This window comes from Dama dama, chromosome 5, assembly GCF_033118175.1.
Source record: "Dama dama isolate Ldn47 chromosome 5, ASM3311817v1, whole genome shotgun sequence".
NCBI classification, from domain to species: Eukaryota; Metazoa; Chordata; class Mammalia; order Artiodactyla; family Cervidae; genus Dama; species Dama dama.
In genome coordinates this window covers 93,409,655-93,434,115 of record NC_083685.1, presented here as the reverse complement: position 1 = coordinate 93,434,115, position 24,461 = coordinate 93,409,655, and the positions used below count along the sequence as shown (strand labels likewise).

General features: G+C 43.3%; 3 protein-coding genes, 1 long non-coding RNA gene and 2 other non-coding genes across 11 annotated transcripts in view; 5 read left to right on the top strand and 1 right to left on the bottom strand.

Moving 5' to 3' along the window:
* The first annotated feature begins 1,248 nt into the window (after positions 1-1,248).
* Positions 1,249-10,182, top strand: TSR1 (TSR1 ribosome maturation factor). 2 transcript variants are annotated; one of them, XM_061143087.1, is made up of 15 exons: positions 1,249-1,376; positions 1,564-1,667; positions 1,986-2,205; positions 2,322-2,456; positions 2,829-3,253; positions 3,955-4,114; positions 4,485-4,642; positions 4,899-5,095; positions 5,806-5,968; positions 6,327-6,437; positions 7,602-7,734; positions 8,839-8,955; positions 9,337-9,477; positions 9,582-9,656; positions 9,784-10,182. In XM_061143087.1, the coding sequence occupies exons 1-15, from the start codon at positions 1,280-1,282 to the stop codon at positions 9,960-9,962; spliced, it is 2,415 nt and encodes an 804-aa protein (XP_060999070.1). In that variant the 5' UTR covers positions 1,249-1,279; the 3' UTR covers positions 9,963-10,182. The 2 variants fall into 2 exon arrangements, with proteins under 2 accessions (XP_060999070.1, XP_060999071.1); XM_061143088.1 differs by lacking the exons at positions 1,249-1,376; positions 1,564-1,667 and having other exon boundaries at positions 1,986-2,036.
* Positions 6,580-6,674, top strand: LOC133058193 (small nucleolar RNA SNORD91 family). The gene has a single exon (XR_009693298.1). It is a non-coding gene; the product is annotated as a small nucleolar RNA SNORD91 family (small nucleolar RNA).
* On the top strand, positions 7,858-7,952 carry LOC133058192 (small nucleolar RNA SNORD91 family). The gene has a single exon (XR_009693297.1). It is a non-coding gene; the product is annotated as a small nucleolar RNA SNORD91 family (small nucleolar RNA).
* Positions 10,183-10,193: 11 nt separating the features above from the next.
* SRR (serine racemase) lies at positions 10,194-22,601 on the bottom strand. 3 transcript variants are annotated; one of them, XM_061143092.1, is made up of 9 exons: positions 22,447-22,601; positions 19,531-19,734; positions 14,784-14,955; positions 13,025-13,151; positions 12,733-12,836; positions 11,746-11,865; positions 11,542-11,616; positions 10,851-11,060; positions 10,194-10,523 (listed from the first exon to the last, which is right to left on the bottom strand). In XM_061143092.1, exons 2-9 carry the CDS (start codon positions 19,557-19,559, stop codon positions 10,323-10,325), a joined length of 1,038 nt encoding a protein of 345 aa, XP_060999075.1. In that variant the 5' UTR covers positions 19,560-19,734; positions 22,447-22,601; the 3' UTR covers positions 10,194-10,322. The 3 variants fall into 3 exon arrangements, with proteins under 3 accessions (XP_060999075.1, XP_060999074.1, XP_060999076.1); XM_061143091.1 differs by having other exon boundaries at positions 22,452-22,601; XM_061143093.1 differs by lacking the exon at positions 19,531-19,734 and having other exon boundaries at positions 22,452-22,601.
* On the top strand, positions 11,592-15,554 carry LOC133057052 (uncharacterized). Its single transcript, XR_009692965.1, has 2 exons — positions 11,592-11,649; positions 12,119-15,554. It is a non-coding gene; the product is annotated as an uncharacterized LOC133057052 (long non-coding RNA).
* A 66-nt stretch (positions 22,602-22,667) lies between the features above and the next one.
* SMG6 (SMG6 nonsense mediated mRNA decay factor) overlaps positions 22,668-24,461 on the top strand; it is a 194,606-nt gene continuing 192,812 nt past the window's right edge. The window contains exon 1 of one of the 3 annotated variants that reach the window (XM_061143085.1): positions 22,668-22,866. In XM_061143085.1, coding sequence (XP_060999068.1) covers positions 22,779-22,866 — 88 coding nt within the window. In that variant the 5' untranslated portion in view covers positions 22,668-22,778. Of the gene's footprint in view, positions 22,867-22,983; positions 23,126-23,169; positions 24,401-24,461 lie in introns of those variants that run through there. The other 2 variants (XM_061143086.1, XM_061143084.1) reach the window with 2 other exon arrangements.

Sequence of the window (24,461 nt, the reverse complement as noted above, 5' to 3'; positions counted from 1 at the left end):
GCGCCAGGCGGAGCCCCCGTCCGCCGCGCTCCCCGCCCGCCGCCGCCGCCGCCGCCGCAGCCACTGCCCGGTGCTGGGCTCCGCAGCCATCTTCCGAGCCCCGCACAGACGTCAGGAGCCTGGCCCGGCCCCTTCCCACTGCCGGGGGCGGGGTGGGGGGGGTGTTCTCAGCCACGGGGAGGGGGGGGGGGTCGGGCGGGGGGTGACTGCGCGTGCCTGGGGGCGGCGTGCCCGGGCGCGCGCCACGCGGGCCGCTGTCATGGCAACGCGCCTGTTCCAGCCCCGAGGGCGCGAACCCGCATTGTGAGCGCCGGTCGCCCGCCCTGCACAGCGCTGGGCCGGGAAGGCGGGGCGCGCCCCTGGACGCCCCCGGGCGGCTAAGAGGGGGCAAGTCGCTATTGCGGAAGCTGGCCCTCATCCAGCTGGATGTTCCGTGATTCCTACACGCTCGATTTCCCGACGGGAGGGCCCGGGACCCCCGCGCCTCAAGTCTGATTACTGGGAAGCCCGTGTTGGTCCCCTGGCTGGGAGGCAGGCAGTGGAGCGCCATCGTTTCTTTAAAACCCCCTGACGGCTGGGCGCCCTCCGTTGCAAAGCTTGTGGGAAGAGGAGTGGGAGAGCAACCGCCCCCGTCTGCAGAGGCGCGGCTGGCTCTGAGGGCGCCAGCCACGGTCAGCTGTCCCTCCTCCGAGGGGTCGCCACGACCCGTCTGGCTTTTCTCGCAGCTACTTGGGAGGTGGAGGCGCGGGTTGGGGTAACTGGGACCAGCGGGAACTGGCACGAAAACTGGATGTGAGACAAGCGCCTTCCGCACGATTTGCCTGGTAGGCTTAAGCAGCCCCACCTGGGAACTGAGGGCGACAAACGGTGGCTCAAAGTGACAAGAAACACCTGCTGCGCCCAATCGAGCAGCAGCGTGCACTAACCAAGCTAGCTGAGAGGAGGGGCTTAGCCCTCTATCGCACGAATGGAGAATCTTCCTAAGTGATGCAACATGATAGCGCAAAAAAAATCAAAACTCAAGGAAACATATCGGCCCTCCGAAACGGAAAGACCAAGCCTCGAGCCCACATCCGGTGTTTTCAAGTCTCCCCAAAGCAGACCACCAGTCCGGGAAAAGTTTACGCGGAGGTTTAGTCTAGAGGCGTGTGTAAATGAACCTCGCGAGAGATCGCGAGGAGCCCCGCCCCGCTAGGGGAGGACACGCCCCCGAGGCGGGGACCGGAAGCGATCTGTTCAGCCCGGAAGTAGTGGCGACTTGGTACACGTGAACGGCAGCATGGCGGCCCATCGCTCAGGCCCGCTTAAGCAGCAGAATAAAGCGCATAAAGGCGGGCGGCATCGGGGTCGAGGGTTCGCGCAGCGAGACGGCAAGGGTAAGAAGGTAGGGTTGGAGGAAGAAGAGCTGTTTAGTCGATATTAACTGCTTTTCTTCGTGCCCAGAATGAGTTCCTGCTTCCGGCCTGGACCCCGCGCAAAGGGTCTAAGGAGGGGAGGCAGGGGTCCCCTTTCTTGACCTGCTAGTGCTTTGCGCAAGATCAGAAAGGTCTGATATCCTTCCAGGCCGTCTAGCACCGAAAACCCTCAGCAAGAAGGTGAGAAAAGATCTCAGCAGGGTGGACCAGAGGCATCGCGCCAGCCAGCTCCGAAAGCAGAAGAAGGAGGCGGTGAGAGTACTGGGGGCTCGGGGACTGGTGTGGCTTCACAACCTTTCTAGGCGGGTAATGCCTCGAACTAGAAAACGTGACCCTGGGAAGGGGGTCAGAGATGGAGGATAACTCTAGAGCACGTGTCAGGTGTGCAGGCCCAGACTCATGCTGTAGCTTTGTGCCTACCTCCTGCCCACCTCCTTGGCATACCTGACACCTTTTAACAAGAGAGATGCTCTTTTGGATGTTGAGGATGGGCCTCTGTACTGTTGGAAATGCAGTACTGGAATAAAGTATTGAAACATTGAGGTGTTCTCTGATCCTTTCTTTCCGCAGGTTTTGGCAGAAAAGAGACAGCTTGGCAGCAAGGATGGCCCTCCTCATCAGGTACTGGTGGTGCCCTTGCACGACAGGATTTCCCTGCCAGAGGCCTTTCGGCTGCTTCAGGATAGGGACACTGGAACTGTACACTTGAATGAACGGGGAAGCACCCATAGCTTTATGCTGTTATGCCCCCGCTTGAAACATCGGTGGTTTTTCACATCGGCAAGGCCAGGTTAGAGTATGCAACAATATTTCCGATCATTATGTTTTGAGCATTAGTGGTAATACTTTGTGAGTAAAATGTCCTGATGTCAACCACCTTTTCCTATACTTTGTCTTCTATTCCAGGGGATCTGCACACTGTGTTAGACATGGCTAAAGTGGCTGATACCATCCTGTTCCTCCTTGATCCACTAGAAGGCTGGGATAGCACCGGGGATTACTGCCTTTCTTGCCTGTTTGCTCAGGGCCTTCCCACCTATAGTAAGTGAGTTGGAAGTATTGCAGGTCAAGAAAGGAACTGAATTAGCATTTATTCACCTGTAATTTGCCAGACACTATGTCTAACGCTTGATATTATTGGGGGGGTCGTAGGAGTATGTGTGGCCTTAACTTGGTCCATTATTTACAAGTCAGGTATCAAGGTGCCTTTTTCTTTCTGGACTGCTAGTTGCCCAGAGAAAGAAGATTATGAAGTTTGGTTTTATTGTGAAATTTCTTTAGGGTAACTGAGTGGTGAGTTGCCTGGTGATCTCTGGGCTCACAACTGAACTATTAGCTTGTTTGTAAATTGCAGGGGGAGATTTTCATATAGTGAAGCAACAAGTCATGAAACCTTTTCTCTTTTGCTCACAGCGTTAGCTGTTCAAGGGATTTCTAGCCTCCCGCCAAAGAAACAAGTAGATGCCAGAAGAAAGCTAAGTAAAGCAGTGGAGAAGCGCTTTCCTGAGGACAAACTCCTCCTGTTAGATACTCAGCAGGAGGCAGGGATGCTGCTCAGGCAGTTGGCTAACCAAAAGCAACGGCATCTTGCCTTTCGAGATCGGCGTGCCTATCTATTTGCTCATGCTGCTGACTTTGTGCCTAGTGAAGAGAATGACTTGATGGGTACCTTGAAGATCTCAGGCTATGTTCGTGGGCAGGCTCTGAATGTGAATAGCGTGCTGCATATCATTGGACATGGTGATTTCCAGATGAAGCAGATAGATGCCCCTGTGGACCCTTTCCCTTTAAATCCGAGAGTGATCAGATCCTCAAAGGACTCAGGCACGGCAATGGAGGTAAGTTTGGTGTTCTTAAAAACTATGTCTTGTACAATCATGGATGAGAACTAATTAACTTCAGAGAAAGTAGTATGGCTACACACTTGGACAAATATCCTAGTCCCTGGAGGTAATTGCGAAAAAAGGCAATAGTCAACTACAAGTAAGTTGATATGTTAAATATTTACTCAGTGCTTTATAGATGCTTTGCATAGCAATTGGCTCTGAGTCTGTAGATAGACACAGCTGTAGTTTCTCTCCTTAGACAACTTAATTCGGTCAGAAAAGTGGAATAAAGATTGAGAAAGTACACCTGCAGTGGAAGTTTAGAAAAAGACTGGCAAGATTCACAGAAGGGATCGATTTGTGCCAGGTATTGAGAAGGATGAATGTGTTTTATGAGTTGAAAAGTGGTGGAAGAATTTCCTAGCAAATAGAGACAACTTGAGCCTAGGCAAAGTGATAGATCAAAGGGTTTCTTTGAACTCTGAGGATAACAGTGGCTGGGAGTACTAAACAGGTAGGCATGGGATCAGATTATGAAAGGCTTCAAGAGCTAGACTTATCGAGTTAGAATGCTAGGAAACAGAACCATTTGAAAAATCCTGACAAGTTTTGGCTTTCTATTCTATTTGAGGGCTATTCTCTTCTAGATCTTTCTAATTATGTTAGATTTAGTAGATTTTTGGCTAACAGTTAATTGTCGACTGGGTTTTCAGATTTGTTCTGCAGATGCTGTAGCTGATATGGAGGAAGACCCGAAGGTTCTAATGAAGGCAGACCCTGATAGACAAGCATCTTTGCAAACAGAGGTTATCCCAGATCCAATGGAGGGGGAGCAGACCTGGCCCACAGAGGAGGAGCTGAGTGAGGCACATGGTTGGTATTGGCAGACTTCAAATTTGTCTGGCCTGGAATTGTGGGTTTTGTCTAACTGCTCACAGTGAGGACCTTAAAAGGTAGCACAGATGAGGAAGTACTGGAAGTCTGTCTTCTCTTACCTCCAAAGGCTATAGTTTGCACTTGCTCTATCTCTTAAGAATTACTTATTGTTTCCTAATGAATGGGAAAATAACTTCCGATTCACTATAAGACTTGTTTAACCATGGTAGTATTGCTAGTGCTAGTTCTGAGGCAGCTGAAATAAACTTGTAAGTGCCTGCCAGAGTTCCTGGTATTGGTAGCAATATATCCTGTGTCATAGAAGAAAGGAGGAGGTATGTAACTTAACTCATTTGGGCTTTTACAGACTTACTGAAGGAAAGTTCCAAGGTTGTAAAGAAGGTTCCCAAGGGAACATCCAGTTATCAAGCTGAATGGATTCTGGATGAGGATGGTGAAAGTGGTGGGGAAGGAGATGAGTACGATGATATAGAACACGAGAATTTTATGGAAGAGGAATCTCAGGTAAGGAAATGGGCCCTTGGGCACCCTCTGTGTATAGCCCCCAATGCAAGGCAAGGTGCCTTCCTGACCTTAAGGGGTATGTGTGGTCCGTTTCTTAGGAATAGCTTTGTAGTTGCTGGAATGAGACTCTGTTTTATAACTCAGTCTCTATTAGAGTTAATATTGGTTTGGACTGTGTATCTAGTAAACTTCAGTGTATTGGCCTTTTGTGTAAAGATGTGGGCTTCCTCAGAAACTGTGATCCTTCATTCTATAGGACGAGGGTAGTGAAGAGGAAGAAGAGGAGGAATGTGAAACTATGACTATAGGAGAGTCTGTACGTGATGATCTGTATGATGAGAAAGTGGATGAAGAGGCTGAGGAAAAAATGCTGGAGAAATACAAACAAGAAAGACTGGAAGAGATGTTCCCAGATGAAGTAGATACCCCCCGTGATGTGGCTGCTAGAATTCGGTGAGTCAACAAGTCCAAAACCAATGAATACATTTTTATTTAAAACTTACATGGCTCAGAACTATGTCAGTGTGATATAAAAGAAGAAAAAACATTGTTCTTCCTCCCAAAGGGCTAACCTTATATATGAACAGTTATATATATTCACATTCTACACTGTGTAGTACAGACTAATAATGTTACAGAAATACAATTGGGATTAATTAGCAAATGCTTCCTTTGGAGCTAAGACTCGATTAAAGTATGTAGCATTTGGAGATTTGGGGAAGTTTAGGTAGAAGAGCAAGAACAAAGAGTTAGGGGTGAAGGTGATCTTGTCCGCTCTAAAGGTGAGTCTCACCAAAACAAGAGTTGTTAGAGGGGTAAGGCTTTTATCAAGGACCCTGCTAGTCAGGTTAAAGAGCCACTCCCTAATATGCAGCAGGGAACCACTGTTAATACTTTGAAGAAGCTGGGGTTTGGTGCTGAAATACTTGTTACTGGCTCTTTTGGAGGGTGGTCCTGATTTAGGCCATTAGGTTATTTTGAAAGGTAGTTATTTTAAGCAAAAGCCTTAACCATTTTATTTATTTAATTTTTAAAAGTTAAAAAATTTTTTCCTTTTTTTTAAATTTTAAGCTTTAGGCATTTTAAGTGAGTTGAGTGAAACAGTTAAGTAGCACCATATAAATGTCACTGTGAATTTCTTTAAAATATCATCTATATTCTAGATTTCAGAAATACAGAGGCCTTAAGAGCTTCCGGACATCTCCTTGGGATCCTAAGGAAAACCTCCCTCGAGATTATGCTCGGATCTTTCAGTTTCAGAACTTTATTAATACCCGGAGACGCATCTTTAAAGAGATTGAAGAAGAAGAAGTTGAAGGAGCTGAGGTATCTGCTTTCCTTTGTCCATCCCTATAATTTGCTTATTTGCCAAGGTTGTATCTGTCCTCCTCCCCCTACTCACTCTCTTGGCATGAGTACCTTAATGAGTTTTATGCTGCCTTCAGCTAACTTAGAGAAGCTACCGAGTTACTGATCAGAGTGATACTGGGGACAAAGAGGTGTCAGAGATGTTAACTGGGAAAGCTTAATCTGGGTAGTTGAGGCATCTGTGCAAGGCAGTCTTGGAGGGTGAGCACTGGCTTTATCAATGTCTGGGAGACTGTTAACATAGTTGGAGAAATGCTTCGTCATTATTGAGACCATAAGAGTAACTGCATGATCGTATTCTGCTTTCTCCTGGAAGGTTGGCTGGTATGTCACACTTCATGTCTCTGAAGTCCCTGTCCCAGTGGTTGAACACTTCAAGCGAGGCACACCCTTGATTGCATTTTCGTTACTACCTCATGAACAGAAGGTGAGTTAGTGTCTTGTGGGAAATGGGAGTTATGGCACTTTGCAACCAGTTTTATATGACAGCCTAATGTTTTATGTGGCTGACGTTTTGCTCCTTGGGATGTAAAAGTCTGCGTTTATGATGAGGAGTCAGGAGAGGATGACAAAGAAGTCGATGATGGTTTTACCTAATATGTCTGAACCTGTCTGATGCATCTCAGTGATGTCATCTCTGTATGGTTCTGAGACTTCTCTGACGTAAGTATGTTTGTCAGATCAGACTTTAGTCAAGGATTGGCATCCATAAAAATAAGGAGGGCTTCTGCCAAGGTATGGTCTTCCCTTGTGGCTCAGCTGGTAAAGAATCCACCTGCAATGTGGGAGACCTGGGCTCGATCCCTGGGTTGGGAAGATCCCCTGGAGAAGGGAAAGGCTACCCACTCCAGTATTCTGGCCTGGAGAATTCCTTGGACTGTATAGTCCATGGGGTCACAAAGAGTTGGACAACTGAGCAACTTTCACTTTCATGCCAATGTATAGATCTTTTTTCCCTTGGTGGCCAGCAGTCATGTAGGTTGGGGTGTAAGAGAGCTCTGCCCTTTGGTCAATGTGAGTATGGTTGAAGCAAGAAGGGTCTTAAATGAGTGTGGTTTGGCGGTGTGTGGTTAGTGAGTGACTTGTAGTCATTGATTTTGTGGTAGATGTTGAACCCTTGCATGTTACACATGGGAAGGTCAACTAGTATAGCAGGGACATGAAAGTTCTGAAAGTCAGCGTATTTTTAGTTTGCGTGCTAGTTATTAGTGAAGGTAAAAGATGGATTTGTGTTTCATCATTTATACTATGCCAAAAATTAGTATAGGGCCTCCCAGGTGGCTCAGCAGTAAAGAATCTGGCTGCAGTGCAGGAGATGCGGGTTCAGTCCCTGGGTCGGGAAGATCCCCTGGAGAAGGAAATGGCAAGCCACTCCAGGATTCTTGCCTGGAAAATCCCATGGACAGAGGAGCCTGGCAGGCTACAGTTCATGGAGTCATAAAAAGAGTTGGACACAAATTAGTGACTAAACAACAACATAAATTAGTATTGTCAGTTCTTAGGGTGAACCCAGTCTGCTGGTTTGGTTTGCCTTCTTTTACTTTAGAGTGTTCTATTCATGATAAGTTCTGTTTCTCTACTTGGTCCCCAGATGTCAGTACTTAATATGGTGGTGAGCCGGCACCCTGGCAACACTGAACCTGTGAAAGCTAAAGAGGAGCTGATCTTCCACTGTGGATTCAGGCGCTTCCAAGCCTCACCTTTATTCTCTCAGCACACTGCAGGTAAGCATCAGGGAAGTTTCTGGGGTTTTGTCCATCTTACTGTCTTTTAGGGGACTTTGATTTTGCAGCAGGGGGTGGGAGTATGGGGATGGGGTGTGCAGAATACACCATTTCAAGCTCTGGTTTAGGAGCCAATGATGTTTCCATTCAAAATGTCTGAACCTGTCTGAAGCATCCCAGTGATGCAACCTCTGTGTGGTGCTGAGGCTGCTCTACCATGAGTATTTGCTGCGGAGTCAGTGTTGAATTGGGGTCAGCAACTTTCAAGAAATGACGTGTCATGGAACCCTTGGCATCTGATGTCCCAGTGGGTGAAGTCTAGGGGGTAGCCCACAGTTGGATAAAGCAGAGGTGTATGGCTTCTGAGATCTTGAGATGAGATGAGATTTTGGACAGTGATGACCAGGGATACTCCTATGACAAAAAATGATTGTCCTCTTACAGTCTTTAGAGTGGGAAGATACTTGCAGTATGTCGGGGCTTCTGAACGTTACCCACACTCTCAGCCCCCAGCAGTCGCCAGAGGAAAGTGAAAAAAGGCAGTATTAATGGATGCTCTGGATAATTTCTTTGCTCACCAACCATGCTGTCTAAATGAGGGATTGATATTGCCCTTAAAATATTTTATAACTTTCAGTATTAATTTAAAATAATATATTGTCTGTAGCTGTTTTTGTGCTTTAGTGAGAATTGAGTAATTATAAGAGAGACTCTATGGCCACAGAGCCTAAAATACTTACTCTGATTATAGAAAATGTTTGCCAATCCTTGCTCAAGACTAAGAGCTGTTGAATTAGTGGAGTGTTTTTCTGTAAAGCGCCGATTCTCAAATGAGGTAGGGTGATATGTATCAGGATCACCTGGAGAACTTTTTCAAACCCCCAAATACAGTTCAAGCTCCAAGACTCTGCCTCCTACTTGAAAAATCACTCTGCTAGGATAGGGTTGTATTTTTCAGTTGTACAGAGGCCAGAAAATGTTTGGAGAAGTAGTAGGATAAAGAAACATTAGTTGCCTTAGTTCCAGTGATACAGCTTTTCACAGGCCTCTGGATTACCTGTTGTTTCTCAAAATATGTCCTGGTTTTTATTCTTTTAATGGCAGCGGATAAACACAAATTTCAGAGGTTCCTGACTGCAGATACAGCCCTGGTGGCGACAGTATATGCCCCGATCACTTTTCCTCCTGCGTCTGTGCTGCTTTTCAAACAGAACAGCAATGGTAAGTTGAGTTCACAGAGGTGAATAGGCCTGTGGGTCCTTAATAAGATTAATTGCTTTCTGTGTTTAAATTGGGAGTCAAATGGTAACAAAAAAGGTAATGATGTTTTTTAAATTATCCCAATTTCAGGATGACAAATGGGGTTTTATCTTGCTTGCAAACCTTAGCTAATTGGTGGAGGCTGCTCAGGGTGCTCTATTTAGGGCAGGTTCTGAGGATAGGCTCAGCAGGAATATCAGTGATCTTGGCCATGAACCCAGGAGGGGCCACATAGTACATCCCCACTGGGTCTCCCCAAGCTCTCATAGGTCTTTAAATAGACTGGACAATAAGTGAAGGCTTTGACCAGAAGCCTCCTGCTGCTCTGCTTTTGCCCCTCAGGAATGCACAGCCTCATTGCCACAGGCCACCTCTTGTCAGTGGATCCAGACAGGATGGTCATCAAGAGAGTTGTTCTGAGTGGCCATCCTTTCAAAATTTTTACTAAGACGGCAGTGGTGCGTTACATGTTTTTCAACAGAGGTAGGTGTGACAGGGGATCCAGTTGCCTTTGTGGGATGAAGGTTGGGTTTATACATTATGGATAGGTGATTCATTCTGGTCTTCTGTGTGTTTCTTTATCTAAGAGGATGTACTGTGGTTTAAACCTGTGGAACTAAGAACAAAGTGGGGCCGCAGGGGCCACATCAAGGAGCCTTTAGGTAAGAGAATGTGTGATTTGGGAGCTTGTGTAGACTTCCTCAGTACTGTTAAATGACCATTGGGTTAGGAGACCACTGCTTTAAAGTTTTCTATTAATATGACCAACTCATTCTGTTTGCATTCTAGGTACTCACGGTCACATGAAGTGCAGTTTTGATGGGAAGCTAAAATCTCAGGACACAGTACTGATGAATCTTTATAAGAGAGTTTTCCCCAAGTGGACTTATGATCCATATGTACCAGAACCAGTCCCCTGGGTGAAAAGTGAGATTTCTTCAACAGTGCCTGAAATGGACATGGAGTAATGGATTCAGTGGGATTCTGTCTCACTGCTCCTAGTGAGCACTCTAGGGATGGGAGCCTGTAGGTTGTGGTTGCCCAGTTTGTGCTTTCTACTTAAGCCTACTTCAGGGCTCCTGCTCCTTTGTGCAGAAGACTTTTCTTGGCCTTGAGAAGGTGTCTCAGTTAAGTATGGATGTTTAGTTCAACTTAGTCCAAAAAAACCCATTAAATCTTACTGAAATACACATTCTCCATTAGGGTTTTGAAGGCTGTTTTAGAGGGGAAAATAGAAACTTGACAATGACCAGGAGACAAAATTTCCAAGTGTCTAGACACTTGAGTCCCTTTTCTTCCTTTTGCACATTTTAAACAGAAACAGATTGCTAGGGAGCTGCCTTTTCATCCTGCTCCTTCACCCAGGTTAGGGAGGTTAAGTCTACATTTCCACCACTGAGCACAATACAGATGTTCTTGACTTCTGCGGGAACTGTTTGAAAATGCTGAGACAGCACAGCGGCCACTCCAACACCCGCTGTAGGTTCAATAAGCAGTTTCATCCTCTCCCACACCAGCTGGGTTGCATACTGTCAGTATAGAAGGGAGTAAGAATTAGTGACATGGGAAAAGGGGGAAGGAGCCTAGTTGGTTGGCCTCCATGATTAAAGGCCAAATGGGGGCCCAGTCTGAGTTTTGCTGTTTGTGGTATGTTTGTGTTTGCCGGTGAAGGGCAGGGCTTTTTTCATTCTAACTTGCTTTACTGTCTTGACACTCATCTAGAGCACCCTCTCACATGTTAAACGACATCACCTAGTCAAGTCCCCTTGTGGGTTAGTTGCCATTTACAACAGGAGGGTTTTTGCCTAAGAAGTTGCTCCATTCTTTTGTTGTTTTCTTTCCTCTTGAAGCCTCACCTTAATTTCATCCTCTGTGACAGTGAAGACATCATCCACGAGGTCCCTTATAATAGGCCAGGTGTTTAAGCCAATGCTGGATTTGATACCATCTGCTATGGTTTCCGGAGGATAGGGGTTGGGGGTCAGTTCCCCTTTGAGTTTGGACTGGTAGCAGTCATCTGCATTCAAGGGTTCAGCAGCATATACCTTCACACTAGGTCTCAGAGCCTAGAAAGAGGAATATTAGATACCTTACAACTAGCCACAGCATTTGGCTGCATGTTTGCAGTAAAACAGATGGTATAGTTAACACATTTCTGCCCAAGAGCCTTTCTTTTAATCTATGTAATGGAAATAAGGCCTTTAAGCAGTTTAAATTGTTTTCCACTCTGGCCTTCAGTTGCCTAGATCACAGCTGGTTCTGCTGGTGACTTGGGAAAGGGGTAGCTCCTGACCTGGATAGTAAGTTGGTGAGATGGAATTCAAAGGACTGTGAGGGTGCCACTCATTGTAATGGCTTTTATGCTGTAAAGTTTTCATTAAGAAAAGGGTAGTGATGCAGAGAAGAGCCTTCCATCTCAAGTGTCAGGCGATGGTAAGAAGGAATGGCAGTTTGGGGGGAATGTTGAGCAAGTATTCACAATGTACTATAATACAAAATAAACTTCTGTGCCTGAAGTGGGGAGTCCTCCAGAAGCTGTTTTCTCACCTTCACTGTAATAGCTATTCCAGCAAGCATTCCTCCTCCTCCTACAGGTACCACCAGTGCATCTACCAAGGGAACCTGCAATGAAAAGAATATAAAGTATTAAAATAGGTGTGTGTTAATAACCAGTTTTATATGTACATAGGAAAGAACTGGTTCTGTGGCCAAACGTCAGCATTCCTGGCAGCTGAGCAGCTAAGCCGTTACCTGGTGTAGCACTTCCATGGCAATTGTCCCTTGCCCGGCTATCACTGCAGGCTCCTGGTTGGGATGTACCATAATGCCTTCTGTTTCTTCCACAATCCTTTTTGTCATATTTTCTCTGGACTGAAAGAGGACATTACTTTAGCTTACTTTATCTGTATTTAATAGAGTCCCCAACAAGTTAGATTCGGTTGTTTAACACTTCATTAGCTGGCTGCTTTTCTCAGACTTGGTTCTGGCACTGAGGATGTGACTGAACAGAGCAGCCCCTGCACTCAGGGGAGCTGCATTCTAACATGATGGGATAGGGTGGGATATAAGTAAATACATGCCTTGGAGAACAATGCATTTGAACAAGTCCTATGTCTCTCCACAGAATACTCCAGGGAAAGAGGAACAGCAAGTACAAAGACCACAGAATAGGAGTGCTTGGCTTTGAGAAACTGTGGTTGGTGTGGAGTGTTGAGGGGAGAGTAACAGTGGAAAGTGAGATCAGAAAAGTAGTGATGGGCCAGTTCATCTGGGCCACAAGTGATGGCAAGAATTTTTGTTTTGGGACTTCCCTGGTAGTCCAGTGGCTAAAACTCCATGCTCCCAGTGCAGGGGACCAGGTTTCCATCCCTCGTCAGGGAACTAGATCCCACATGCTGCAACTAAGAGTTTGCATACTGTAACTAAAGATCCCACATGCCATAACAAAGATCAAACATCCTGCATGCCACAACTGAGACCCATCTCAGCCAAGTATTGAAAAAATAATTTCTTAAGTTTGTTTAAAAAAAAAAAAAACAAGTCTGGGCTAAGAGCAAAGGTCAGGACTGGAGTTAGAAGTTTTAAACTAGGAGACCATGAGTAGATCATCTGAGTGATGGGCATGCCAACATTTAAAAAAGGAAACAACAAAGGAGGCTGGAAGCTGCGCCCAGTGAGGTAAGAGGTTTCATGTGACCATGAACCCTGGGTGGTGGTGCTGAACATTCTCTCCCTTACCTCTTCACTCTGTTCACCGTATACAATAGAGGCTCCATAGGCTTGTATTGCCAGTTTTTTACAGTTGGGAGCTGTTTCTGGCACTATGATATAAGCAGGAATCCCTGGGATGGAGAAACAACATTTAGTTAGTACAAATCAGAATTTAGGATAGAAACCTCTGTTCAGTTCGCTTGTAATCAGGGGCTGGGAAATTTATTTCCATGGCTATCACCAATCTCACTGAAAGTTAAGGATACTTTTCTACTCCTCTGATGATCCTACCCAGGACTCTGAGAAGTTAATCAAGTACCTTCTAATCTGGCAGCAAAGGAGAGAGCCTGGCCATGGTTTCCACTGCTGTGAGTAACAACAGCTCTGGGCTTCTCTTCTGGATGGGCAGAAATCAAGCCTCTGATTGCATTAAGGGCACCACGAATCTGGAAAAGAGGGATGGTGAATTAATCCATTTGTTTAAAATGTTTCTTTTCAAAAAATCTACCAGCTTTAGATTTTTCTCTTCCAACACTGCACACCCAGTAAATCGTATTGGTTTGTACCTCCTAAATATCTCATGTTCATCTTGGCCACTACCTTGGTGAGGCTTAATTTCTCAACTGGGAGTTACTGAATCTCAGCTGATCCTGCCTCAAGGATCTAATAGTTCTGCTAGATTATGAAAGTTACCCTTTAAAAACAAATGTTACCTTTTTCATTGACTGCCTATCTTTGTAAGAAAAGCAAAAGTACAAATTCTTTAAAAGCTGCAGCCTTTCTAACATAGCTAATATGTTACTTTCTAACATGTCAGTGTCCTAGCCATCTTAAGTTGCTGCTAGTTTCCTGTCAGGTTAGCTCCCACCTCTATTTCTTGACATGTTGATGCCTCTACCTGTAGTTCTTTCCCTCACTCCCTGATCTGGCTAAAAGTATCATCCTATAAAACTTGGATCAAACATCATCTGGTTCAACCTTCTTGCTCTCCCAGGCAAAATTAGGTACTCCATTGGCTTCCATGTTCCTTGTGTGTATCTTTATATCTTTTTATTTGGACTGTGCTGCATGGCTTGCAGGATCTTAGTTCCTCAACCAGGTATCCAACCTGGGCCTTTGGCAGGGAAAGCACAGAGTGCTAACCACTGGATGGCTAGGGAATTCTCTATCTCTGTAAGACACTTGTCATCAACCTACTTTTGTCTTCCCCTGAAAGTATGAGTATAGGGCAAGGCCTCCAGTACATACACCTGGTGTAGTTAGTGAAAATATGTGCTTGATGTGTGACAAATGAAGAACAAACTGACAGAAGCAAAGGGCAAAAGAAAATAGAGAAGTTTTTGTATTGTTTAAAAGTTCTCAGTTAATGGGTGCTGAAAAAGGTAAATACATGATATCCTAAAGCTACCACTTAACAGGTACTAATACTTCTCAGGCACAGTCCAAAATGTAGCTTTCAGATTTTTACTTGAATGAATCTTGAAGTTCATTCTAATGAATGAAGTTCAATTAATGGTCAGAAAATTCTGATAATGAGGAAACAAAAACCTATTTTTATGCAAAGGAGAGACCCTGACATATATTACAGAAAAAGAAAAAGGTTTTGTTATATGAGGGCTGAGCTAGGTTTAGACCTTTTTTATTCATAACATATAAACACATAGCAAGTGAATGCTTAAACTTGGCTATATACAGTGTGATCACACATGTCATGTTGCAAAGTCATGTTGCAAGGCGTTGGACACGACTCAACACCACAGGTGTCCAAGTTGACAACTGTGCTCTCTGTTCTATCATTAGAAGTTCCCCTTTTCATCCCCAAACATGTCCTAATTTGGACAGTAAGCTGTATGTGATCACCTTAATTGTAAGGAATTTTGAGATAGTGTAAAAGTGGCTCTCCGGAACACCATGATGCTAAGTAACCAGGACTTAAGCAAAGGAAAATTTTGACAACCCTTTCTTTAGCTATAAAAAGACATTAACTCTACCTACCTCACTGGGTGGTCAGGAGGATCATACACATTTATGTGAAAGTAGTTTGAAAAGAATGGTATACTATCAAAAAGGATTATTACCTTAAAAGATCCAGTTTTCTGGAAGAGTTCACATTTGAAGAAAAGATTGCGTCCTGTTATTTGATTCAAAAGGGAACTTGTTAGTACTGGTGTGAGGTGGATAAAATCTCGAATGTTGATATGAGCTTTTTCAACATCAGCAAAGGAGATGCAGTATGGATCACACATGGTTCTGTAAGCCAAGAATAAGAAGGGGGTCAAAGCAAGCCTAGACGATATGTTTAATGAAAAGATTTTGAAAACACAACAGACCCGTGGAATGTATATCCCCAAGAGTGAACCATAATGTAAACTATGGACTTTAGTGGTAATGGTATATCAATGCAGGTTCAACTGTAACAAATACATCACTCTGGTGGGCGATGTCGATAATGAGGGAGGCTATACATGTGTGTGGGCAAGAGGCATATGGCAAATTCTGTACCTTCTTAGCAGTTTTGCTGTGAATCTTAAGTTCAAAAAACTAACACTCAAAACAGCAAAGAAAATGCATAACATTGGAAAATAGATTCAGTCTGTGGTATTAATGTGGGAACCATCTTCATTACTGGGGTTCCAGAATTTCTGCATAAGGGAACATCTCTTGAAGCTGAGTTTTTTGGTGTATAAGTTTCTTCTGTTGAAGCTTTATAGGAAATAAAGTTGATTCCTGGTGATTCTGGAAGGCTTAAAGCTCAGTCCTCACCTATACCATCCATCTGTTGCTACTGCCACTGGTCTCTACTTTTTCATCATTGTTGTGAAGCTTAAATAAACTGGTTTCAAAATCTGCTACAATTTTTATTTTTAAAAATATTTCACCATTTACTAAGGGGAAAAATCACCTACAATCCTACCATCTTAATAAATTCACTTTCTATGTTTCCTTCTTTTTTTTTCAATATGCATGTAACAGTTAAAATCAAACCAAAGATAGTATTTTATCTACTCTTTTTCCATTTGGCTCAGTTTCTTCAAAGTTTTCCTAATTATAATTTCCAGTAACTGCATTAAGCTTCCACTTTTCACTATTTTTATTGTGATTCTCTTTATTTTTCCTTATTAACAGGCAATGCATGTTCAATGGAAAGAATTTAATTTGCTTCCTCTCCAAAGACAATTGCTACTGAAGTTCTGGTGTCTCTCTGTCCAGGCCCATATATATATATATGCAGACAAAACTTTTTTGACAGGTTTGGTAACTTGCTTTTTTCAGACAGTATTATGAATATGAACCTTAGCTTATCAATCGATATTTTATATGACTTTTTAAAAAAGTTTAAAAAATTTTTATTTTTTGGCTGTGTTAGGTCTTTGTTGCTGCACAGACTTCTCTAATTGCGGGGAGCGGAGGCTACGCTCTAGTTGAGGTATACGGGCTTCTCATTGCCGTGGCTTCTCTTGTTTTGGAGCACAGGCTCTAGGGCACACAGGTTTCAGTAGTTGTGGCACATGGGCTTTGTTGTTCCATTTCATGTGGGATCTTCCCTCACCGGGGATCAAACTCATGTCTCCTGCATTGGCAGGTGGTTTCTTTACCACTGAGACACCAGCCCTTATATGACTTTTTAAATCACTAGTACTTTTTACAAAAATACCATCGGTTTTACATAACTCTGTTGAACATTTAAGTTTTCCTCTTTTTTTGCTATAATGATGATGTAATGAATAGACTTGTTGCAAGATCTTTATACATGGTTTGAGTAGATTCCACCAGTGGCATTTTGCATTTTTTAATGCATACATACTCCTAAGGCATTTGACACCCACTGCCAAACTGATCAGAAGAGTTGTAGATTATGTCAATTTATACCCCATCATCACTTTCTGAGGAATGACTATTTTCCTTTATGCTTATTATTTTTATCTGTCAATTTACTGAAATATGTCTAGTAGTTTAGATTTAATTACTAGTGACTGAACATTTTTTCTGTATATTGGCCACTTAATTCTTTTGTAAATCTTTAACACTATACTGAATCATCATTTTCCTATGAAATATAATACATTTATAAAAAATTAAATTTCTATTAATGCTTGGGGCTTTTCTGGATTTTGTTCCATTGATTAGACTGCCAATTCCTTTAATAGTATTAATATATTCTTCCCTTTCTAAAATTTATTGGCTTTTCTCATATATCAGTTCTTCCAAAAGAACTTTAGAAATCCTTTACCAAGGTTGCCAGAAATTCCATTGTACAATGTACAAATGAATTGGAGGCATAACTAATATTTGAAAATGTTGAACCTCCTCATCCATTAACAATGGATGTCTTTTAATTTAGTAAAGTCCTTTTGTTCTAGGTTTCTTAGTAAAGTTGTCATAATTTATTCACTCCTTGTATAGACCTGATTAAATTTATGCCTAAGTGCAACATACTTCTGTTGCTTTTGAGAGAAGGCATTTTTTAATTTTTAAACTGCTTACTGATGATGTATATGAAAACTAACAATTTTTATCATGTAATTCAATACTTTATCAGATTATCTTGTTATATCAAATAGTTTTACAGTTTATTCTTTAAACAATCATGCCATCTGCAAATAATTTGCCTTTACCTTATAAACATACCTCTGGTAACCTTTCAGTGACTTCATAGTTACTGGTTTATATGGATTTGCCATTGCCTGTTGAATTAATTTCAGTAATTTTTTTGGTAAAATCACAATTTAAAATTTATTAGTATAAAGTTGTACATATTTCTAAGTTTTTCGTTACCTGTCATATTCCTTCAACAAATATTGAGCACCTTCTATGTGTTTGGGGATACAGTATTAGAAAAGTAGACTTGTTCCTCTTCCCATAAAGATTACAATGTATTGGTCAGGTGTCCTAATAATCCAATTAAATATATATTTGCCAACACTGATGTGTTAACTTAGGGAGGTGTGTTAGGATAGTATATAGAAAGGCTTTATTTTAGATACGTGAAGGAGGTCAATGAAGACCATCTATGTAGAAGTGAATTTTTATTTTTCTGTGAATAATTAGCTTTTTTTTTTTTGAGAAGTAAAATTAAATTATGACCTATAAGATGAATGGGCAGAGTAGTGGGGAAAAGTGTTTCAGGTAGAGGGAATAATAATAATAATGTGTGAAGGCTTTAAGGAGGGAAAGAGCTTGGCATTTTCCAGGAACTAAAGGATCAATGTATCTGAAAATGTGATCAATGGGAAATGTAAGAGATAAGGAAAGTGAAGCTGGCAGAGTCTAGATCATAAGGGATCATGACTCATGGAATTTTTTTTAAGAGTAATAAAATGCCATTGGACTTATGATTACCAGGGAGGAAAAGGAGGGAGGAAGGGTAAATTGAGAGGTTGGGATGGACATATACACACTACTATATATAAATTCAATACTCTATAATGACCTATATGGGAAAAGAATGTAAGAGTGGATATACTTTATAACAGATTTGCTTTGCTGTACAACAGAAACACAACATTGTAAATCCACTATTCTCTGACAAAAAAATGTCATTGAAGACTTTTGAGCAGGTGACATGTAAGAATTCATATTTACAAAAAATCACTTGCTACACTGTGATGAATGAAAAAGAAAGAGATAAGAGTTGGAATCAGGGAATCCAGTTATGAAATATTACAGTTGTCCACATGAAAGACAACAGGGACTTTGATGGTGAAAGTGGAGGCAGAGAAAAATAATCATTCATGATACATTTTGGAAAAAACAACTGAAAAAGGGGCGAAAGACTTGAATAGACATTTCTCCAAAAAAGATATACAAATGGCCAACAAACATGAAAAGATGCTCAACATCATTAATCCTTAGAGAAATGCAAACCAAAACCACAATGAGATACTACCTTATGCCTGCCAGGATAGCTACTATTAAAAAAAAACAAACCCAAATGGGAAAGTAACAGGTGTTGGCAGGATCTAGAAAAACTGGAGTCCTTGTGCACTGTTGGTAGAAATGTAAAATGGTGCAGCTGCTGTGGAAAACATTATGGTAGTTCCCCCCAAAATTAAAAGAATTACCATATGACTCAGCAATTCTACTTCTGGGTATATACCCAAAAGAATTCAATGAGGGTCTCAAAGACATATCTGTACACCTATGTTCATAGTATTATTTGCAATGGCCAAAAGGTGGAAGCATCGCAGTATTCATCAAGAGATGAATGGATAAACAAAATGTGGTATAAACACACAGTGAAATATTATTCAGTGTTAAAAAAAGGAGATTCTGACTTGTGCTAGAATATGGATGAATCTTGGGGATATATGCTAATTGAAATGTCAATCAGAAAAAGACAAATACCATATGGTTACACGTATGTGAGGTACCTACAGTAGTCAGATTCATAGACAGAAAAGAGAATGGTGGTTCTAAGAGGCTGTGGGGAGGACAGGGGGATGGGAAACTGTTCAATGGGTATAGTTTCAGTTGTGCAAGATGAAAAGAGTTCTGGAGATTGGTTGTACAACAATGTGAATGTACTTAACACTAGTGAACTGTACACTTAAAAATGGTCATGATGGTATATTTCAATGTTACATGTATTTTACAATTAAAAACACACACACACATACATTTTGGAGATTATAATTAGTTAGACTTCTTGGTTACAAGTGATAGAACCCCAATCTGAATCTGGTGTAGGCACAAGGTGGAGGCGATGAGAATTTATTGGCTCATGGAATCCAGAAAAGTTGAACCATGGAAAGGGCAGGAATATGGAGCATTAGGAACAAGTGGAACCAGGGACTTGGAGGTTTTCCAAGACTTTCTGTTTCTCACCTCTGCTGCTTTCTGCATGTCGGCTTCATTCTTTTCACTGCAGACCAGCTGGTTCCACATGGCAGGACACATGGCTGCTGACAGCTCCTGTGTTTTGCATTTTATGGCTTCCACACTGGAGGGGGTTTTCTTTTTTTCTTAGTTTCAGTTAAAAAAGTTCTGGGTAGGGACTCTGGTTGGCCCATCTTGGCCCAGGACCAGTGGCTAAGAGTATGAGGTCATTTAAGACAATACCATGCAATAGTTAGAAGTATTTACAGAAACATGAAAAAGAAACAATGATTTCTAGAACACAATATCAAATATGTATGTTTAAAATACATAGATACACAAAACAATATTATTATTCAAAGATACATGTATTTTCAAAGGACATATATCAAACACATTAGAGTGGCTTCTGAAGAGGGAAGGAACATGAGTGGGAACTGGAATGTAGGAAAAACGAGAAAGGCCTTGTTGACAATGTGAACCAAACAGTATGACTGCCTGAAATCTCTACACCGGAGAGAAAAATAGGAGCAAAGGGAAGGAGTAAAAGAGAAAGGAAAGGAGGAAGTACTATCAGTGAGTAAGGGGCAGTTTTTAAGAGAAAAAAGGGGAAAATACTGAAGTTATAAACTCCATACATGTCCACTACAGAGATAGACAAGATGTATCTTGATATTGGATTGAATGGGGTTACTGAGGGAGAGGGAGGTATCAAGGATAACTCCTGGGTTTCGACTTAGATGGTGGTATAATTTACTGAGATATAAGGCTGGTAAAGAAACATTTTAGGACAAAAATCAGAAATCTGATGAGCTAACTTTGCTCTTCCTATGAAGCATCTGATAGGATGTCTTTTGGATTTTTAAAAATTTTTGCCAGAAATGTGTCTATTACATAATGTCTACTTTATTTCTGAAGAATGAGTGCTTTGATTTACCAAGTGTTATTCTTTTTCCTTAATTTATGATTTTATCTTTATTTCTTCCTTCTATTTTTATTTTCTAACTTTATTGAATATGTAGCTTATTACTTGTTTTTTAATTTATTAATTTATTTGGCCACACCACACGGCTTGTGAGATCTTAGTTCCCTGATAAGGGATTGAACATGGGCTCTCGGCAGTGAGAGAGAGGAATCCTAACCACTGGACTGCCAGGGAATTCCCAAGATAACCATTTAAAAAAGTTTGGTATGTATCCTTCCACATCCTTTTTGATATATTTATATAGGAACTTATATTTGCAATAAATGGTTTTGCTGCTCTCAGAACCATACTCTGTATCTTACTCTGCAATTGGTTTAAAAAAATACATCTTAAATATATTAGCACATATTTTAGTTGTTTAAACTCAGCTTTCATTGTGATACAGGTCTAAATATGGTTGTCTTTTCATTTATTTTTACCTGGTATTTCATTAACCCTTTAAATCTGAGAGTTGAAATTAACTTTTAAATTCAAAATTTCCATCAAATTAGTAAATTTTCTTCTATTATATCTTTGATTATTGCTACTCCTCAGTCAGTTCTGTTACTACCTTCTGAACTCATATTTGATTCCCAGTTTTCTGGATCCATTCTCCATGTCTCCTTCATCTCTAATGTGTGTGTGTTCGGTCGTGTCTCTTTGTGACCCCATGGGGTGTAACTCACCAGGCTCCCTGTCCACTGGAATTTTCCAGGCAAGAATACTGGAGTGGGTTTCCATTTTCTACTCCAGGGGATCTTTCCCACCAGGGACTGAACCCGAATCTCCTGCATCTCCTGCATCAGCAGGCAGATTCTTTTTTTTTTTTTGGCAGGCAGATTCTTTACCACTGAGCCACGTTTCTATTACATTTCCCCTCTGAATTCTGGTAAATTTTTTTGAGCTGGTTTTAACTTTTGTCATATCTCATCTGCAGTTCACTGAAACGGCTACATTAATTTAGCGATCATGTTTTTCCTGGGGAAGCTCTGTTCACACTTTTCATCTCTAAAAAAAACACTGTTCCAACATCCTGTCCAATTTCACTGTGATATCAAATTAGTTTTAAACATTTTTTCCTATTCCTTTCATGTTTTTAAAGACTGCCATGCCATTTGCTCTGTCCACTCCAATCATTCCCCTTCTTTTGCTGTCTACTGACTTTTTCCATCTGTTTAGCCCTCTGGAGGGGAAGGGTCTGCCACCTAATAGTAACTGAATAAGTTGTCAGATTGTTTGCATCTTTTATACCCAGTCTAAGGAGTAATTAGTAACTATTCTTTGATGGTGTAGAGGTCCAACAGGCTGTGTGCCATTGTGAAGGAGCAAGAGGTGGAGGAAAGCAGTCTTGCAAGAGGGAGTTTCACCAGCTCTGAACACAGGCTCAGGAACAAACAGTAAAGTACCAGTTACATTTTAAAGATGAAAACAAAAACAAAAAGAAATCAACCTGAGATCCAGGTAAGTCAAGTAATTTTTCCAAAACTTGACAGTGATACAGCAAATTCCCAAATCGCCTTACCACACCTCCTGACTTATTTCCACACAACCCTTCCCTTAGCAAGAGCCATCTATACTGTATTTTTTTAAAAAAACGGAAGCTTGGGATATAAATTGCCATAAAGGAAAAGACTTTTGAGTCTCTGGTCATTATCCATTGTGTCATCCTGGGCAATTTGCTATGGTCCTGACATTCAGTTCCATCACCTTTTAAAAAAAAGGGGGGGGGGGGCACAACAGTAACTACCCTCCAAGATCTTGAAGGTCCCAAAGTAAAAGCCCGATGCACCAATCCGGGCCTGTGGCGAAGAGACCCCGGCCTAAGACGAATGGAGAAGGCCCGGACAGACTCCGAACCCCATGCCGGCACCGGTGTCCTCGACGGCCACCGCGACAGCAAAAGGAGCCACCGCCGCAAACGCTCGCCTCGCTCAGCCTGCCTCGGCCGGGCCTGACCTCACCTCACCTCCCGGGGGCCGCGCCTCCAACTCCAGCCTCAGCGCACCTTCCCGACCACACCTCTGCGCACGCGCGGCGACCGCCGGCCCCGCCCAGGTTGGCGGCCCGGCTGTTCCCTCTGGAGCGACCGAGCGTGCGTTCGGCGCTTTTCCTCCCTGTGCGGCCACCGTCGTTTGGGGAGGAGAGCGGGAGGAGAGCGGGAGGAGAGCGGGAGGGGGCGGGGAAAAGGGTGGGAGGAGGGTGAGAGCGCGCGCGCGCCGCCCGGCCGTCGTGGTTTCCTGGCTGCGCGCGCGGCGCTGGCGGAGTAGCTGCAGCTGTAGCAGCAGCCGCGAAGATGGCGGAGGGGTTGGAGCGTGTCCGGATCTCCGCGTCGGAGCTGCGAGGGATCCTGGCCACTCTGGCTCCACAGGCCGGGAGCAGAGGTGAGTCGCGCCGCCCAGCTGCTGGGCCGGGCCTGCCCGCCCCGCCTCCCTCCCCTCCTTTGCCTCCTCCCCGCTCTGTCCGCGGCGCTCCGGAGCCCCCGCCCCTTCCCCCAACAGTGGGGGCGGGGGCCGAGGGCGGGGCGGGCCCTCCCCTGTCTACCAGTCCGAGAGCCGGTGCGGGGTCGGGCTCCGCCGGCTCAGGCCCCTCCGCGAGAGCCCAGCCCGGGTTCCTGTCTCCGCCCCCTTTCTCACGACGAAGGTGACTGTTCCCCATTGCCCCGGCCCTCTCACACCAGCCCGTGGGTTGCCAGCTATCGGGGGAAGCGACAAGTAGTTGGGCGCCGGCGTCTGGCTGAGGAGGCCCCCCGGAGTGTATGGTTCCCCGAGGAGTCAGCCGCAGGCCTGCCCCGTCTCATTCCCCCTTGGAGAGTAGGGACTGGAGACCTGGAGAAGAAAAGGTTCAACAGCTTGGTATTTCCTTGCTGAACTTTTTCCCGCAAGGCAGGGTTCTGAAGGCTGCGCCACCGGGGGGATCCAGGACCTCAGAAAGCTGATTGTATTCTGGTTTGGCCTTGGCATGTGTGGGAGCAGTTTTTTGTTTTTTTAAATCTGAGAGAATGTCCAACTTGCAAATTAAAGCCTCCAGCCACACCGGGGAAGATTCTAGTGTCTCACCTCTTCTTGGTTAGTCAGGGGAGTTCGTTTAGGAATGGTAGTTCTGTTTCTGCCGGCTTATGGCCGAAGTTTGTGAAATTGGTTTTCTTTGGCTATCTGAATTGGATTATTCGGGTTGTTTTCTCTCTCCTTGCTGGAAAGTGGTAGTGGTTCTCCCTCCCCCCCCGCCCCAACTTAGAAAGGCTGCTGAGGGTGAGTTATTCTGGAGTTAAACTGCTTTACCTTTATTCACAGTGAATGAAACAGTCTTTTAACGTTTGGAAAATACTGAAGCGGTATCTTAAACTTCAGGGTTTTGGGGTTTTTTTTTCAAGTTTGTTACACCCATGGGTGTAAATACTGGAGCATGTGACGCCTGTTAGGAGCTTGTTTGCACTGGTGTTAACAGAACAATACTAGAATTTTCTATAGCATTCCATTTTGAGTACTCTATAGTCTCACTAAGTCCTGTTTCTTCCCCCGCTGGACAATTTAGTGGCTATTTACAGTTGACTCTCCCCTTAACAGCTAAAGGTAACCGATCAGAAAATTGATACTTGCTTATCTGTCATTCTGCAAGTTCCTGGAGCCTGGAGAGTGGTTTCTTAAGTCCAGTTTTCTTCTTCTTGAGTGCCCCAGTCCTTGGTGTTTTGAGAGCATGTCACAATACTTCCATCATCCTCCAGGGAAAGCTCCTTTATGGAACTTTTTCCTTCTCATATTCCATCATCATAGTAGCAGTTAGTCTCAGTATTCTAATGATGATAGTCTGAGTAGTGTTTGCTTGAAATGACTCTACTGGCTGCTGTTAGAGAGTTGGTGAGCATGAGTGGAGATGAAGAATGTGAAAGGAACTGCTTCCTGTTTGCTTCAACCGGAGGTATGCGATTGGGTAGTTGAAAGCCTTAAGAAGAGGATTGTCCTGGCCAAGTTCAGTGACT

What these genes read in the sequence shown, in the direction of transcription:
- TSR1 (XM_061143087.1), top strand. Translation starts at nt 1,280, where the DNA reads ATGGCGGCCCATCGCTCAGGCCCGCTTAAGCAGCAGAATAAAGCGCAT. An exon ending in GAAAGCAGAAGAAGGAGGCG is followed by an intron (nt 1,668 to 1,985) that starts GTGAGAGTACTG and finishes TTCTTTCCGCAG; the next exon opens with GTTTTGGCAGAAAAGAGACA. An exon ending in TTATGGAAGAGGAATCTCAG is followed by an intron (nt 4,643 to 4,898) that starts GTAAGGAAATGG and finishes TTCATTCTATAG; the next exon opens with GACGAGGGTAGTGAAGAGGA.
- SRR (XM_061143092.1), bottom strand. Translation starts at nt 19,559, where the DNA reads ATGAAGCCGACATGCAGAAAGCAGCAGAG. An exon ending in ACATGCAGAAAGCAGCAGAG is followed by an intron (nt 14,956 to 19,530) that starts GTGAGAAACAGA and finishes CTTGGCTTACAG; the next exon opens with AACCATGTGTGATCCATACT. An exon ending in AGAAAACTGGATCTTTTAAG is followed by an intron (nt 13,152 to 14,783) that starts GTAATAATCCTT and finishes CCTCTTTTCCAG; the next exon opens with ATTCGTGGTGCCCTTAATGC.